At 30.6% G+C, this 18,910-nt stretch overlaps 1 protein-coding gene across 4 annotated transcripts in view; it reads left to right on the plus strand.

Moving 5' to 3' along the window:
* Positions 1–261: 261 nt before the first annotated feature.
* MRP (Multidrug-Resistance like Protein 1) overlaps positions 262–18,910 on the plus strand; it is a 58,687-nt gene continuing 40,038 nt past the window's right edge. For all 4 annotated transcript variants that reach the window (XM_088277204.1, XM_088277206.1, XM_088277203.1 and 1 more), the window contains exons 1-2: positions 262–436; positions 16,245–16,544. In XM_088277204.1, the coding sequence (XP_088133330.1) occupies positions 407–436; positions 16,245–16,544 (330 nt within the window). In that variant the 5' untranslated portion in view covers positions 262–406. The remainder of the gene's footprint in view (positions 437–16,244; positions 16,545–18,910) is intronic.

Raw genomic sequence — 18,910 nt, forward strand, 5'->3', positions numbered from 1 at the left:
GTACCTACTTAAGTATGTATCCAATTTTTTTTGTAGTTATACAACATACCCCGTTTTCTTTTTAGATTGTGAATAAAATATGTATTATTGAATACATGCCCCCGTAAATATTAAAATTGAATTAAATAAACTAACGAATACAAGAAAATTATTCTGAATCATTTAAAATAGTTGATTATTTCCGAAATGTCATCATTTAAAACTGACATGACGTATGTGACGTATGTAAATATTCACTACATAATCTCTGGTGTAAACCCTATATTTCGAGAAATCTAGTTTGCGGGTCAAGGATTTCCAAATCGTAAAGCAAATTTGTTTCTCGCTTCCACATTCTCTCGAAATCCGCCGGCCAGCCGGTTGGGTGCATGTTGCTCGTGTTGTATAGTTATTGAAAATCGGTGCCATGGATGAGTTTTGTGGTTCAAAATTCTGGGTAAGTAATTTGTTTTGAGTTTTGACATTTTAACAACCTCAACCTGATGTACAATTTCGTTAAAAGTCCATTTATTATGTACTATTTTCCGTCTTGTGTTTAATAATCGATTAACTTAACCTAAAATCGTTTTATAATATATAATTCGCGAACATTTAGTACAATATTGAACTGGATTTATTTATTGGGTCATTACATTATTTACGGGTTTTATTGGAGATTTCGTTTGTACCGTTTTTAGTTACTATCTTGGTAATGTTATCAAGCGAAACGTCAAAGTTGCACAACGTTATGAAATTTAATTGTCAGTAATTGAAGTGTCACTGAAAATATAACTGTGCAATCACTGTGAACCGGCACTTGAAGTACGACAAAATTTTAAGTAACAAGATGTTTGTATAAAAAAATACGCTCTTGTGGGCTTTTCTAAATATGTACTTCCAATTATAAACTTTAAATAAGCTAGGTAGATCTCAAAACAGTCATAATACCTTGTAAGATGGTTATTTACCGCTCTTACATGTATGTAAAATATAATTATTATAAATATTAGTACAGTAAAACCTCGATATAACCGACCTGTATCTAATTGACTTAGGATATAACGAACAAAAATCCGTTCAATTGTAAAAAAACAAAAATGTCCTGATAACATTATTATTATTTTATTTTATTTAAACCCTTATCCGCACCCTGATGGTGCATTGGGCACTGCATCATATAAACGCAGTGTTATCATGATCGTTAACACATAAAGGAAAGGTGATCAGCCCTCCGCTTCAGGTACCAGTCCAGGGTAATATTTAATAAATATTACAATGAATAAAATATTATACATGATTAAATTCAAGTGTAGACGCATGTAAACATTTTTTAGCGGTCATGATAATCACAAATTACAAAACTTGATACCTTTTTCAAAGCAGGATTACTGAAAGCAAGCGCTTCGAAATCAAATGGCAACGTCATTTCAGGAGTGTCTGAAGACAAAAAATATAATAGATAAGACAAAAAATATTTGTTTGTGTTTTGTATCGATTGTTTATATCTAAATACAGTGATCATATATTCAAAAAAAGCCTTTTGATTTATACTAAACCTATTTTTATACTATAGACTAATGGCTTTAAAGAACACCCCCTCCCTCAATTAGTCCGTTATATCTACTGGTTACTGATATTTACTGTATTTTATATGACAGATTTTTTTTTCTTTAATGCATTATGTTTTTAGACATTTTTGTTTCGCTGTTAATTGGACAATTATGGAGTCTTCTTTTAAATACAGTATTTCTATTACAGAATACAGATTTAAGTACTCAAATGGAAATAGTTCCTTTTGAATTGGTACCGTCGAACGGGGCTACTTGAGCTTTGATGTGTAACTTGAGCCCGGTACAAAAAAAATTAAATCTGTTTTTGGTCTACAATAATGATTTACATCAATTTACATCTCACCAATAGATGTCTCTAGTGATGTTCTAGTGATTCAAGAACAAGGTTTCTAAATTGGTTCATATATATAGAACATCCAAGAATTTGAGTAGTGTGGTTGTCAATAATGGGTAGAATTGGTGAATGTTACACGTGTGTAAAGTGGCCACTTAAACCAGCCGATGACGGTCGTCAGCCCCGTAAATGCCCAGAATTCCATATTCTTCTTCATCTTTGATGAGATGTCAAAAAATAATATGAAAATAACTCCTGTAATTGGAGATAATCCAGATTTTGTGAACAAGTATTTGGACACACTCAAAATGTTGTAAATAAATTATCTGGTCAAATTATAAGCTTAAAAAAATAATAAAAATGAAAATGGTATTTTCTGGCGTTTCTCATGTGTGTAATTATAATCCAGGATTCGGACCTCACATACTAATATAAGAGTTTCTGCTTAGTAAAAAAGCTTCTTTACATCTCACCAATAGATGTCTCTAGTGAAGTTCTAGTGATTCAAGAACAAGGTTTCTAAATTGGTTCATATATATAGAACATCCAAGAATTTGAGTAGTGTGGTTGTCAATAATGGGTAGAATTGGTGAATGTTACACGTGTGTAAAGTGGCCACTTAAACCAGCCGATGACGGTCGTCAGCCCCGTAAATGCCCAGAATTCCATATTCTTCTTCATCTTTGATGAGATGTCAAAAAATAATATGAAAATAACTCCTGTAATTGGAGATAATCCAGATTTTGTGAACAAGTATTTGGACACACTCAAAATGTTGTAAATAAATTATCTGGTCAAATTATAAGCTTAAAAAAATAATAAAAATGAAAATGGTATTTTCTGGCGTTTCTCATGTGTGTAATTATAATCCAGGATTCGGACCTCACATACTAATATAAGAGTTTCTGCTTAGTAAAAAAGCTTCTTTACATCTCACCAATAGATGTCTCTAGTGAAGTTCTAGTGATTCAAGAACAAGGTTTCTAAATTGGTTCATATATATAGAACTTCCAAGAATTTGAGTAGTGCGGTTGTCAATAATGGGTAGAATTGGTGAATGTTACAAGTGTGTAAAGTGGCCACTTAAACCAGCCGATGACGGTCGTCAGCCCCGTAAATGCCCAGACCTCCATATTCTTCTTCATCTTTGATGAGATGTCAAAAAATAATACAATAATGAACATATCGTGACAATAAGTGTCACCTGTCAGGGAAACAATGAATCATGTCGATATGTTCATTATTGTAGACCAAATACAGATCTAAATATTTTTTTTGTACTGGGCTCAAGTAACACATCAAAGTTCAAGTAGCCCTGTTATACGGTACTTTGAGTTATACATTGTTCTTTATAGCATTTCTAATTAGTTTTGATGTGATAATTTATCACATAAATGTCCAACTGTATTCCGCTTTTATGTCTTAATGAATAATTATACTCATCAATAAATATCATAACATATTTATTGATTATTATTTTGCTGTTTAATATTAATAACTAGTTTTGTTATCAAAAACCATGAATATAATATTTTCCGATATGAGATGACATTGGTTGCGATTAAGAGATCACATGATTTTCATTTGAAACTAAAAGGTTAATATTGTAATTTTTTTAAACCCTTATCCACATCCCAACGGTGCATAGCGCACTGCATCGTATTGATGCAGTGTTATCTTGATCGTTGACAGATGAAGGCAAGGTGATCAGTCCTGTGCTTTAGGGACCAGTCCAGGGTAATATTAAATCAATATTTGAGTAATAATTAAATGTAACTTAGTTTTAAAATCACTATAAATATTTTGTTATAACATAATTATAATGTCCACTGGTTTCGAAGCTAACCGCTTCTCTATCAAGACTGATTAATACTATTAATATTACTATTAATCAGTCTTGATAAAGAAGCGGTAAGCTTCAAAACCGGTAGATATTAAAATTAAGTTATAAAAAAAATTATACTGATTTTAAAACAAACTTACATTTTGATTATAAAATGGAAAATCACAAAGTTAGTGCTTCAAATATAAATTATAAATATTTGAGGGTAAAATCACTAATATTTATTTTCAACCTCCCCTGGGAATTGAACCCAGGACCTCCAGCACGGTACCTCAACACGCTAATATTACACCACCGAGGCGGACATGGAAGTGATAACTGGAAAAACTGTTTTATTTGGACCTTATTTTACCTTCATTTTGTCTGCGTAAACCTTATCAGTTAAGCACACTAATTGCTCTCTTATGTACTAATTATTTAAGTTGTTTAGATTTTAATTTTAATGTCCCTATCTGTTTTGATTCATATTTTTAACAGGTACTATATTTCACATAGTATAGTGTCACTTTTATCATGTCATAAAAGTTGTGGTTGATTATGTAACATTGTTTTTTTTGTAAAATTTATCATTAACTTCACTTTGTATTTTTGTGGAAATACATTTTAACTGTTTATCTTAAATCGTCATCAAATTATCATTCTTATAATTGTTTATTTGAAGGGCGCTCTATCATACTCAAGTACACAATTCACAGTGGAATAAATAAATAAAATATCTTGAATGTTTAACTGTACATTTTTAGAGATTAGTAAAGGATTACTGCACCTGTTATTTTGTTCACAAACCTGTCACTTGAAAAGCTTCTTTTCGTAAGGGTGGCTGGTTTAACTAGAATGAAATGTAAATATATTGAATAAGCGATATTTGATATCGTATAATAAATGTTACATTTAAAATATTTTTTTAATTGGATTGTAACATCGTAATATTAGTAACGTAGCAATAATTTTTTACCTATATAAAGCTTAAGAATTCCAGAAGTGATCATGTTTTTAAGAACAGTGTCCGTCGGTGGTTGCTTCTCGTTGGTAGGGACAAGGTGGAAAGAGAATTAATTAAAGTCCAGGTGTAATTATTTTATTGTAAAACCTTTCTACAGTAAATTGTTATTGTATCTTTTGTTTGTAATGTATAAAATCTAATAATTAAAAAAATAATAATTGTATTAACATGTAGGTATTTCGGCTCAACACAGGCTATGCCTAAAGAGCCGTAATACATATAATTAAAAAAAATGTTTTGAATATTGAAAGCATTAACTTTGTGGATCATATTGATATATTATTTCGAGAAATGAAAATACTTTGTAATAAATGAAACCCTGAAGAGGCCAACAGGTTGTTGCCGAAACTAGTTGGTTAATAAAAATGTGAGTGGATCCGAACACAAAGTATTTTTATTTCTCGAAATAATAAATAAATTTAAAAAAAGTTTAAAAAAACTTACTACTCTCGGTATTTTGTGAATATTGGAAACAATGTCGCGTATAAACAGCGCTCGAAGAGTGTACGGGAACCGCGACACTATATTCACATCTCACTCTTGCATACTTGCACTGTGCAAGCGTGAGGAGTTCAGAGCTCAATGTTCTCTGGCTACAGCAGTAGCTTTTGGGCTTTCGATAAGAGTGACCTATGCTTGTTCCGTGAGCGTTGCCAGATGGTTTTTTAATGTTTTAAGAAAATATATCTAAATTATCATAATTTTTGACTCCATTTATAATTAATTAAGGGGATTAGCTATGAATGTCCGTATTTTTCCGATTTAAAATCGCAATGTTTTTTATTGTGTAGTGACTACCGGGACACCGCGTTTTATTTTAGCAATGGAAGGAAAAGGTTAACCACCAGATTTCATTGGCTTGTTGGTAGGTTTGTTGTCAAGCCATTATTACATTCCTTTGCAAACAATGCAATTATGAGCCCATTAGGCACACAAATTCCTACTACGTCAGTCCTTCAAATAAGACACTTGACTACTTATTTATGAGGGAACATTAGTGTCGAATTTACGGAATACTCCACATTGATTTCATTTTCCAATACTCAGTATCTCACGTTGACAAGAATAACAGGTTTAAATCGGCATTTGGAGACAGATTTTATGAGAAACATTATTCAAATAATAATCATTTAAAAATAATGAAGTTAATAAAGATGAATAATTAATTACTTCAATAAAATTTTATATTATTTTAAGTAAGTGCACTTTTTAAGAAACTGAGTTTATACTCGCCTTACGATTGGTCGCTTTCTATTTTCTTTTTCTTTTCATTTGTGACTTTTAATAATAACAATAATAATAAAACCCTTATCCACACCCCAATGGTGCATAGGGCACTGTGTCATATAAACGCAGTGTTTTCTTGATCATTTACACATGAAGGAAAGGTGATCAGCCCTCCGCTTCAGGTACCAGTCCATGTTAATATTGAATAAATATTACAGTGAAAAAATCCCTTTTATTTATTTTACCCCCCTTGGGAATCGAACCCGGGACCTCCAGAATGGTAGCCGAGCGTGCTGACCATTACACTACGGAGGCGGACAAATGTGTGACTTTTAATGATAATTAAACTTAAACTAACTTACCGTCATGCTGCTTCTCCTCAGAGGTAGGCAGAGAGTATAGAACCCCAGACCACTCGATGATAATTCATAAGTAATTTTGAAAATACTTATTATTTAAAAAAAAAATGCAATTGTTCACACAAAGTGGTAATGCTTATTTAATTATTAAGTTTTTAATTAGTTTCACTGACCATTGATTCAATATTTACAACATTTTGAGTGTGTCCAAATACTTGTTCACAAAATCTGGATTATCTCCAATTACAGGAGTTATTTTCATATTATTTTTGACATCTCATCAAAGATGAAGAAGTATATGGAAGTCTGGGCATTTACGGGGCTGATGACCGTCATAGGCTGGTTTAAGTGATCACTTTACACACGTGTAACATTCACCAATTCTACCCATTATTGACAACCGCATCACTCAAATTCTTGGAAGTTCTATATATATATGAACCAATTTGGAAACCTTGTTCTTGAATCACTAGAACTTCACTAGAGATTCACATCTCACCAATAGATCATTCAAATTCTTGGAAGTTCTATATATATATGAACCAATTTGGAAACCTTGTTCTTGAATCACTAGAACTTCACTAGAGATTCACATCTCACCAATAGATCACTCAAATTCTTGGAAGTTCTATATATATATGAACCAATTTGGAAACCTTGTTCTTGAATCACTAGAACTTCACTAGAGATTCACATCTCACCAATAGATCACTCAAATTCTTGGAAGTTCTATATATATATGAACCAATTTGGAAACCTTGTTCTTGAATCACTAGAACTTCACTAGAGATTCACATCTCACCAATATGTCTCTAGTGAAGTTCTAGTGATTCAAGAACAAGGTTTCCAAATTGGTTCATATATATATATATATATATATAGAACTTCCAAGAATTTGAGTGATGTGGTTGTCAATAATGGGTAGAATTGGTGAATGTTATACGTGTGTAAAGTGATCACTTAAACCAGCCTATGATGGTCGTCAGCCCCGTAAATGCCCAGACTTCCATATTCATCTTAATTTTTGATGAGATGTCAAAAATAATATGATTCAATATTTAATTTAAAATAAAGGTTTGTTACTAATTCGGAAAGACCTAAACTTATTATGAATGTTGTCCAATCGTCGCATAAGTTTAAATTAATCAATCGTTTTGATAGTTCTGTAAAGTTATATTAAATATATATTTTTTATCGTTTTAATAAAGTAAAAATTCTTGGCGAATATATGAATATTTAAATGTGTACACGATTACTAAACTCGAGGCGAGTTGAATCTTATAAGTTATGAAATTATAATATTTGATAACTTCTCAGTGTATCTGTTGAAGTGGTTGGGTCTGCAATATGATCATAGATGAATACATTAAATCAAGTTTTGCACCTGTACCATTCAATATTTATGAAAAAACTTTTTTCTTTTAAACTGAGAAGTCTAATTTTGAACATGTTTGGTTATTAGTATATTCAGCCATAATTTTTTTTAAGAGAAATATTTTGAGCTTTAGTTTGTGGTATTAAAATTTAAAAGGAGTAAAATAAATCCCTTTTTTTTTACATATTTTGCGAATATCTTTAAAATATTGTAAAACATATTTTATCAGATATATAAAGAGCCATAATATGACAGTTTATTTATATAAACCAATTTGGTGGTTATTGAGATAATCTACATTATCTGAAACCAAAACCGCCATATTTGTGACATCATACCTACTCCCTCTACATGTTTAGAAAATGAAAATCAGCTTTTTACTACCCAAGAGACTATGCTGATTATGACAATACTACATAGTACCTAAAATACTGATAAAAAATATTTTTATCTACCTACAAAGGTATGAGAAAGAATACCAAAATTTTGATACATGATATGAGTCAAAATAAATAACATGCACCCATATAATCTTCTATCCTCTCTACGTACTCTTAAGAAGAAGCACTTTTGTATTTATTAAATTTGTTTATAATTGTTACATCCATGTTGGCACCCCTGAACAGTGTTCTATGGCTGACCTTGGCATTTATGGATTGATACTATGAACCTTCATCAAATACATACATATTTTTATTTTATGTCAATCTTCATTAGTATTTTTTTCACATTCATATTTCATTTAAGCTGAAGTGTCCAAATACATACAGAGTTAAGGATCTACATAAGTTCTCAATTTGATATTCAGTCAAAAAATATTATGATTCAAGTTTCATAATTGTCATTCACAGATCTTACAATTTTGATATTAAGAATTTCGATAGATTTTGATTAAAATATGTAATTTTTAGTACTTAATAGGATATTTGAGCATAACATTACCTCATCCACTTGATAGCAAATAACGCAGTTATTTTTTTCCAGTGTTGACTTTTGATGTTCTGTACGGTGCCTTGTAACTTGTGGTTCTACAAGTTTTTCTCAATAGCCTTTTTTATTTAAAAGGATTTCTTTTTTGCTATGAAAAATTATTTTTAGCTTTTGTTATTCTTATAGTGAATCCAAACAGTATTTAGAGAACTCGAATTTTACAACTTAAATTTAATAGCCAGCGAAATGTTAGAATAGTGGATTTTTAAATATTTAATATAATATTTGAAGGTTGATTTTGATGGTAACATGGTTATTTTTATTAGCAAAAGATATGCTATTTTGATCACCATTATCTTATTCATAAAATTAAATTATTTCTTTCATTGAATAATAAAGATATATGAATACTAGAAACAAATATGCAACTTATGGTTGTATCATAAGTTTATACAGTTTTAATCATATAATTTTTGGTATTCGGTAGATTGGTATATTTTTTATTACTATTATTAATTATTAAAAAATTTCAACCATTTCAGTAGCCAAAATTTACTTTTTTCCATCTTATCTCTCTTTGATAAAATAATAATTCAATAATCTATATGATTAAAAATAAGGTTAATCACCCATTGATTTGAATTTTTTTACAACAATACATTTAAATAACCCCCATGTTTTTGACACTTTTTTAAACAACTATTTTCTTCAATTTTTTGGCAGTGTCATCTGTTGAACATAGTGGCAATACTGAACATTGTTCATGGTGGACAACTTGTTTCTTGACAGGCTTTGTGATTTTATTACTTACAAAAATATTTCAATTTTATATTACTATTTCTGTGAGCCTAAGCGGCTCTTTATTACAAATAGGCATCAAATTGTGGTAGAGTGGATTCGAACCCAGAAACTCTGACTCAAGAGTCTGCGACACTAACCACGGGCCCACAACCTGGCACAATGCACACAGTGTGCCCTATGTAGATGTGCTTTAATATGTATAGACTGTCAATGAATGAGTGTACACTTGAATAATAACTAATGAATAATAACATCCGTGACTTTTTTTGTGAATGGATCTTTTGCATATTTTATTAAATTAAATAATAAGAATAGTCAAGAGTGTTCAGGTATATTGCTGTGGTGTAAAATAACTCTTCGAGTCTTTTCCTTTTCCATGGTCAACACTGACTGGAAGTCAGATGAAGAATTGATCTTATTTTATGCGATAAAAAATACAGCCTTTTTCAAATTACATTAATTAAATAATGAATGTGTTCATTTGAAGATGTGTTAAAGTACTTTAAAAAAAAATATTATTTAACCCTAGTTAACTAAACTATATTTGAAGATATATAGTAAGTAATCATTCGTCAGGCGGACTACGCAATTCAAAATGTGAAAATTTTCAAAAGTATTTATTAAAAATAGTAACTGGTTTCATGACTTTTAAGTTTGGTTTATAAGAATGAATGTAAGAGACATTTAAAAATGAATCGTCGTCGCGTGGACGAATGTTTAGTTATCTAGGGTTAACGTTAATGAATAAAGAATATAATTTTAGCGAAATAGTTTATCTACCTGCCTGAAGCATTTTATTTAGTCTTGCATAACATAAATAATAAAAAAAAATCAATTGACCCCATTACTCATACGCACATAGCATGATAATTTATCATGCCCCCGTTTAGATATTTTTGTTCAATTTAATTTTTATAAATTGTATACTAAAATGCATTTCTCCAAATGAAGGTCAGACAATTTATTCTCGTAATTATCAGGCCTTATACTATTACATCAAATGTTTATCTAAGTGTCTTATAATAATATATATGATCAGTTATACAGAATGTAATAGAAACCATTATCTTTTAAAAATGATTTAATAGCATAATGCTCAATTATAGAGTAATGGTACTGACTGTATCATTGATAACAAATTGTTAAACATGCTCTGCCAATTCAAATAATTTTAGATAATTTATATGGCGCTATTTTCGTTACCCCTTTCACTACCTTTAATACTTTAAAAATATAGCATAGTTTACTTTTTAAATTGGAGGACAATATTTGCATGGCCAGACCAATTTCAATACTGGTATATTTTTTGGGTTAATTATATAACCATTTGACTGATGAGTTTTAATGAAGATTTTACTTGGAGAAAGGGCAGGTTTTTTTTAAAAATCTTTTATGTCAGATAATGAAATAATGCATTATTGAAAATCATTAAATAGCAGAGTTTTTCTGTTTTTATGATTGTTATTGAATGTTTAATCTAACATAATTTTTAACTACATACTTTTAAAACTGATCTTGGATACACAAAGTATATAATCTACTACTTCTGCCGTTACTATGGTTAAAATCAGTGTCAGCTAATTTTTCGCCGGGGTGCCCGTATGAGGTACAGGCAAATCCGCAAAGGCCCATTTTTTTGCTAATGGTTAAAAAAAAATTGAGTTGTTTAGTTCTGTCATCGAGAAGTTATGGTTTTAATTAAAAAAAAAATATGGAAACAATTTTTTTCAATAATGTATAATAGCGCTAGTAATGGTGATATGAACATTCCTTCACATTGTGAATGATTTTTAAAATTTTATTTCTTATCATTAAGACTCATCATTTATCAGATAATGTGGTCTGTAATGTAATATTTGAATGCATATTTTGTTGCGTGATTTAGGTTTATTTTCTAATCATGCTTACTTCATTTGAAATATGCCGAATAAATTTGTCATAAATTTGAATCATAGATTTTTATATATATTTTTAATTGTTCTTACCAAATTATTGTTATTTTCTTTATAAAAGAGTCATCATTATCATATATAATATATCGGTCATTTCCGAGAACAAGATTTCAAATGCCAACGTAAGGTCTTTAAAAGGTATTCTGGAGAAAGCATTCTGGAGAAAGCATTCTCATTGTACATTAACATATCGTCAAGACTTTGAACTAGTATGATAGATATTACGGTAAAAAAATCACAAAGATTTATTTTCACCCTCTATGGGTCCACAGGACACTGCATTGGAAAGATCTAACCTATCTTAACCTACCGTTTTACAATCGTCTATACATCCTTTATTCCTCGACTCCTGACCTCCTCCGCACCCAATTATGCATAGGACACTGCAATAAAAATCCAACCTACTCTTACGAAATAATCTTTAATATATATTATATATAATGTCATATTTTTACGTAATCTGTGGCATATTTTTTTTACCAACTGTGTTAACAGTTGTTCTTAATGTTGTTTTTGTATCATATAAAGGAGTTGTTTTTTCTAACATTTTATTCAGTTTACCGTTACCGTTGCGCCCTTGTGAATTTTTTAAATGTCAGAAAAGAGTATATTTTCGATACTTTTACTTTTTGAATTCGATAAAGGCCACAATGCAACTACAAAAACATACGTGATGTGGATGGCTGAAGTGCTATCAATGTTCGAAGCAATTAACGATGGTTTGCTAAATTCAGATCTGGGAATTATCAACAGCTGATGAAGAAAGGTCAGTACGCCTTTCAACCACCGATGATGATGTACCGAAAGCCATACTTGAGGCTGATCCCCGTCAAAATACCAGGGACATTGCATTGACAATGGATATTGATCAATCTACGATGGTGATCTGCATCGCAAAGAAAGGCTCCAAGTACGACGTGTGGGTACAATGCGCGGCCACATTCTGCGATGATAACACAACATAAATTTATGGAGCTAAAATGGGATGTTTTGAAGCATCCACTTTACTCTCCTGATTTAGCTCCTTCTGATTTTAACATTTTTTTATTTTTACAAAATAATTAAAATGGAAAAAAATTACAACAACGGAGGAGGTAAAAACGGTACTAGAAACGTTCTTTGCATCGAAACCCAAAAGTTTATATTCAAATGGGATTAAAAGTTGACAGAAATATGGAAGAAAGTCATTTAAAATAATTGAAAATATGTAATTAACTAAATTAGTAAAGTATATGTGAAAAAAAAAAAATTGTTTTCATGAAAAAATACGACGCATCAACCTAATAGTTATATTATATCATGAGCCAACTGTAAGAGTAAATATCTTTTTGTTTGTTCGCCTGATAGTATTGTTTGTGATGTTTTTTGTTGTTGCTTATCATATCCTAACCACAGTAACCTTAATTTGGACAGTGCCTTCTATACAAAATGTCTGATCTATGAGAAATTTCTTTAAAAATGGTCACTGCGATTCTTTTTTAATTTATAGAAAAGGTATATTTAGAAGGCAAAAAAAAATGGTTAAAAAATATGTCAATTTCATTTAATTTTTTAAACACTGAATATGTTTTAATTTATTTTAATTTTATAATCAACCATGAACTATCATGATTTTTTGGGTGTATTTAAAGTTTCCATATAATTCATTATTTTACTATGGTAAATGAAATGTAGATTTCTTCGTTAAAAAAATAGAACAATTGAAGATCTAGATAAGATAGCAATATATAAATGTGATAACCTTCATAAAAATTGATAACAAATTTTATTAGCGTCATAAAATTTTCAAAAATCACTTTTATTTTAAATTTATTTTAATTTAATTTACATGATGAAAAAAATCATTTGTAATTTCGGATTCTTCTGTTTATTTTAATCTGGTAAATGTTAATATGTGTCCGAGAAAAATATGAAAAAGCTTTAAAATTTTAACATTGCATTCCGTTATTACTTTATTTATAATGAAATTTAATTATTTTATATATATTTCTATTAAAACTTATTTTTATATAAAAAAAAAACATTTAAAAAAATCCTTTTTTTTCTTTATTCCCTAGTACATTTTAAAATATATATACATATATATATGTTTTTACAATCCTAAAGGTATTCGTACATATTAACAGTGTACAACTTATGAGCTAGTATGAGTACGGGTATAAAACCCCAAGTACCCTATTAATTGCTCTTTTTCTCCCCTACCTCTTCTATAGTATCTATTATTTCTCTTCCATTTCCTTTTGCATATAGCAGTAATATCCCTCACCCCAAACCCCTTCATTTATGTCATCTGCATCTCACCGAATATATTATATTCCCATATTATTGAATCTGGAATGCAGGACTGATCACTCTGCACTTTTTGCAGATGCAGTGATAGAAACCAGATTTTTTCCAATATCCAATTACAGTTGTGAATTCCAGATGAATTGGTTGATAGACTTCTCACGTCTCACTCTCCCATCGACTACAACAACTGCAATGGGCAAAGTGATCTTACCAGCCCGCAAGCAGCGCACTAAATTTAGCGAGTGTACCTTTGCTGTTGCGGGTCGTGGAATGCTCTTCTACCAGTGGTTAAAAATATTGAGAATGAGATGATCTTTTGAATAAAACTAAAAACACATGCTAAATCATTTCTACCATAATTTTTTCCCCAATTCATTCACAGTGAAAAAGCGTCCTTGTATTTTAAGAAAATGGCGCTATAAATTATCCAAATTATCCAAATTTATTATGTGTCATTATTACAACTTATTTTAATAGTTAGATGTAGACCTGCTTAGGATAATGAGGTCTAAAATATAGTATGATGGAATAAGAATGTAATATGCTATTAAATTAATATTGTATGAACATCCCAATACAGTACATAACTGTGTGTAATGCATATAACGGAGAGTGAGTATTGTGAGATTCTGGATGCGGATATTTCCTGTTTGATTGTTCATTCTGTTACGTCATCTCCAATTAATTGTTGACATCGTAATAATGCACTGTCCACCATCCCAACAATGTACTCTATTACGTCCGATTCAATTATTTCCTGAAGCGTAAAGTTTCAATCCATTTACAAATATGTGTAACTTAAATTAATACAAAAAAGTATGATTTTTTTCATTTATTTATATAAAGCAAAGGTTATGCAATTCATACGTTGTCAGTAAATATTTGATTTAATATGCTTAGAGGAAAAATAAATAAATAAATCCTTTCAAATACTCAAGTAGGATGTATTAGATTTAAAGACGTTTCTATGATGTAAATGTGTTTCAATTCCTTTATTACAAATTTATTATTTGTTCAAAATCTTACATCTCCTAAAGTTCACTGGTTGACTTGAAATTTTGACACAGTGTTGCATTCAAATGTGTATTGTTCATGGCGGACAGCGAGCTTCTCAACAGCTGCTAAAATAATTTATACTCACAAGCATTGAAAAATTAAACGTATCGGAAACATGTGCTTTCTCTTTTCTTTCTTTTCCATTTAACCAGACTGACTCAGCCACGGTGACGCGTGGCCGGAGTCATTAATAATATTGTAATTTTCCATTTAATATGCAAGTTTCCCAACTTGTTAAATTTTTACATATCCTGCTTGTCAAGGTAAAAATCACTAGCCAATAAATATTTTAGTGCACATTCTCAGTCTATAATTCAAAATACTAAAAAAGCCAACAAACAATAAAAATCTGTTTGTAATCAAGATTAAAATTTAATAGTATTATGGTTAACGGAATATGATGTTAAAATCACTATATATAGTGATGTACCAATGCCATGAGCGGAGAAAGGTTGGGTAGTAATATTGATTAGTGACCACACACTTTTTTGATGTTCAATATTTATTTCTTACATGTCCACTTGCGGGGTGGCCAAACATCTTACATCTCTAATAAGTACTTACATTACTGTTTTTATAAGAATAATTTGTCTATATGGGATTTGCCGTGAATCATGTCCCATTGAATCAAGGCCATGTATTCACCTTGAATTACGTTGATTCTATCATTAAGACCTATTGTTTGTTTTTTCATCTCAAATTACTTTGTGTTAAATAATAATAATTTCGAATGTGTGTGTCAAAACACATTAAGTATTTCATCAAATGATTTTTTTTGCAAAATTGAATGAAAATATTTTAAATTCAATTAATATCTTCTGCTGCTATATAACATGTTGCTGTTATTTAAATCAATTATCTAGATTCTGTACATTAGTCAAGTAAGCAAAAACAGTCATTATTAGAATTTTTATGTTAAACTTTGCATAATCATACTAATTAGTGAGATGTCTGATTTTGTTTGTCAGAACTAAGTGCATCAATGTTGATACGTTAACGATTGATGTTGTTGCTACACGCAAACAGTTTTCCAAATGCTCATCAGTGATTCTTGTTTTCATTTGAGATTTAATATGCTTCATTCCACTAGCATCATGGCTACTCTATAACTAGCTTTTACATCGCATTTTGACTTTGAGTCGCTCTAGCACTCACTTATAGCAGCTTGTATTCTTATCAATGTGTATTTAAAATTCGATCGCAAAATGTTGTGATTGTTTGTTAACACGAATATACCATAGAAGAAATTGTCACGATAATGAGATACTCCCATATATGGGATATGATACAAACTACACACGATAGAAAGTTCTTTTGGTGGTTTTGTGTACACTTAAAGAAAAATGTGTGAAATGCTCCACGGGCCGCAAGTAGACACCCGGTGGACCGCATGCGGCCCGCGGGCAGCGGGTTGGCCACCCTTGTACTAGACTATTGTGTTCAAGTTACACTATATGCAAGTCATTATTATGTATAGTTTGAAGTACTCGTTTTAAAGTATTTAAAGAGTTAATTTTTGTTTCAGGATTATGATCTTACATGGAACACCACAAACCCTGATCTGACACCATGTTTCCAGAAGACAGTGTTGGTTTGGACTCCGTGTGCGTTTTTGTGGTTCTTCTCTCTAATAGAAGTTTCCTATATCCTCCATAGTAAAGACCGAAATGTGCCTTGGAACTTTCTTAGTATAAGTAAATTATTCGGTACGTGCTTTCTAATAGTTCTTACGTTTGTGGATCTCGGAGTGGCCATCCACAAGTCGTTACAAGAGGAAGTGTTTAATGTGGAGATATACACGCCTGTCATCAAAATATTAACTTTTGTAAGTACTCGCTCACTGTAAATAATTATTATATTTTTTTATTTATCTAAGGATTTTTCAAAATCATACTAACATAACATCATGTAAATATTTGGGATGTCCTTCAGTGTGCTATCATTATTTTTTGACCAACGATTAACCCTTTCATGTGCAAATTATTTTAATTTTACTTTAAAACAAATGATGCATAGATTCTCCTTTAAAATTACACAAGATGTAAATTTTTACTAAAAAAAATTGAACATTCTTCTAGATTGACTAGATACTTCCAGAATATCTTATTTTTTAATTGATAATATTTTAAATTATCTTAATTGTGAATTGTTTGGTAAAGTCACTAAACATACCTACAGAGAATGTTCATCAACCTTTGATTATATCTCTTAATATATGGAGTCTATGTTTGTGACCAGATACTGTAGAAGATATTCATTTTCATCACTCAACAAATTTTACTTTAATGGATTATTACGCATTTGACGTATTTTCATACAATTTTTTTTTTTTATATGATCTTTAATACAGCTTGTTTTAAATGTAACCATTGCACGTTAAAGGGTCAAAATTTGTGTTTAAATCAACAGGAAAGACCTTTCATGGGACTATTTCGTAGCGAAAAAATATTACGAATTTATTTACAAATTAAATATTACATTTTGTAAATATGTACATATTACATTTATACTTAATGTTTGTCTACATAATATATCTTTCCGCCTATCTACCTACCTGGGACAATAAAAAATAAACAGCATTAAAACAAACCTGGCAATAGAAAAGGCGAATAATGGTGAAACAGCTTAAATTTACTGCTGAAATTTAGTATTAAATTCCTCACACTGCCAAAACTTAATTAGTATCAGTATTTGTTGGAAACAATAAGTTTTGGGTATATCAATAGATCCCCTCAAATTTACTCAAATACAAATACAATACAAATACAAATCAAATATTATGTGTAAGCCTTAAGCATTACACATAATATTTATACATTTTAAATTCAAGTACAGAAAAAATATGTACATTGGTGAGCTGATTGCTAAGAAGCAATATTCCAACCACACAAAAACAGTCTCCCTCCGACTGCGCGTTAGCGCGTTAGGCTACCGTGCTGGAGGTCCCGAATTCGATTTCCTGGGGTGTCAAAATAAATATGGGTGGTTTTCACTCTCATATTTATTTAATATTTCCAAGTGCAGGGCTGATCAACTTGCCTTTTTGCAATTAACAATTAAGATAACACTGCGTCGCTATGATGCAGTGCCCTAAGCACCATTGGGTGCGGATAAGGGTTAATAGGTATATGTTTTGTACTAACATTTCTTGGTGGAACTGCATTTTATAGAATTAAATAACAACTATGTAGTTTTTTCCACACTAATTTTATTTGACCAGCAACCGGGTTTCGTCGTAACCGACATCATCAGACCAGTCTAATGATGTCGGTTACGATGAAACTCATTTGCTGGTCAAATAAAACTCATGTGGAAAAAACTACATAGGTGTTATTTTGCTCTACCTAATAGATTTAGATATTGGTCAAATCGTTTGATACCTTATATAGCTGTTTGCAATCAGAGGGTAGATAGTGCTTGAACATAAAGAATACTTATACAATACCAAGAATACTTCATGGTATTGTATAATGTAGGATACTGAATTATTGTAATAATGTATTTGGGCTGTAGGCGTTTTTCCTAATAAGCATTGATAAATCTCCAATTACTGATTAAACTTTAAACTGTTTGTTTTGTGTTCCTGCATAACTATATTATCATCCTGTATATGACTTAATCATAAAATGGTATGAAGAGCTAAATAATGTCTTAGTGTATATAATCTCTATTATAACAAGCGGCTACGTTATAACAACTACAAAAAATCCAGAAAGCTCTTGAGATGATAATTTGCCAAGTCATTGTGTACAGTACATTGATGTAATGGTTGTAACGATTCACACATTCACACATTCGTATTAGAGTTCAGTGCCAATCTTGTGAACTTACATGCCCGTTTTTAGTTTCAATTAGCGTAAGGACGTCTTTAATTTTCATTTTAACATGTTCGCGTATGAGAGAATCGTTAGCACTTTTTATCGTAATATTTCGAGAGTTTCATTGTTATTGCTGGCACTTGGCACTTTGCCAACATTCGTACTGGATGAAAGGCTATTGTGCTAGCACTGGCAAGTGAAATAAAAATTTATCCAACAGAAGCTATATTTTGAAGAAACTTATAAACCAGTATGTTACACCGGTTTGCTCCAGTCCATTTCGAGCCTTGCCTAACATTCTTCGTAAATACATAAATAGATTTCTTTATTGACCCATCCAATTGATAATGTTGGACGTGCTAAAACTTGAACT

The sequence above is a fragment of the Brachycentrus maculatus genome, unplaced genomic scaffold (assembly GCF_059751285.1).
Source record: "Brachycentrus maculatus isolate JH-2025_06_01 unplaced genomic scaffold, ASM5975128v1 h1tg000039l, whole genome shotgun sequence".
NCBI classification, from domain to species: domain Eukaryota; kingdom Metazoa; phylum Arthropoda; class Insecta; order Trichoptera; family Brachycentridae; genus Brachycentrus; species Brachycentrus maculatus.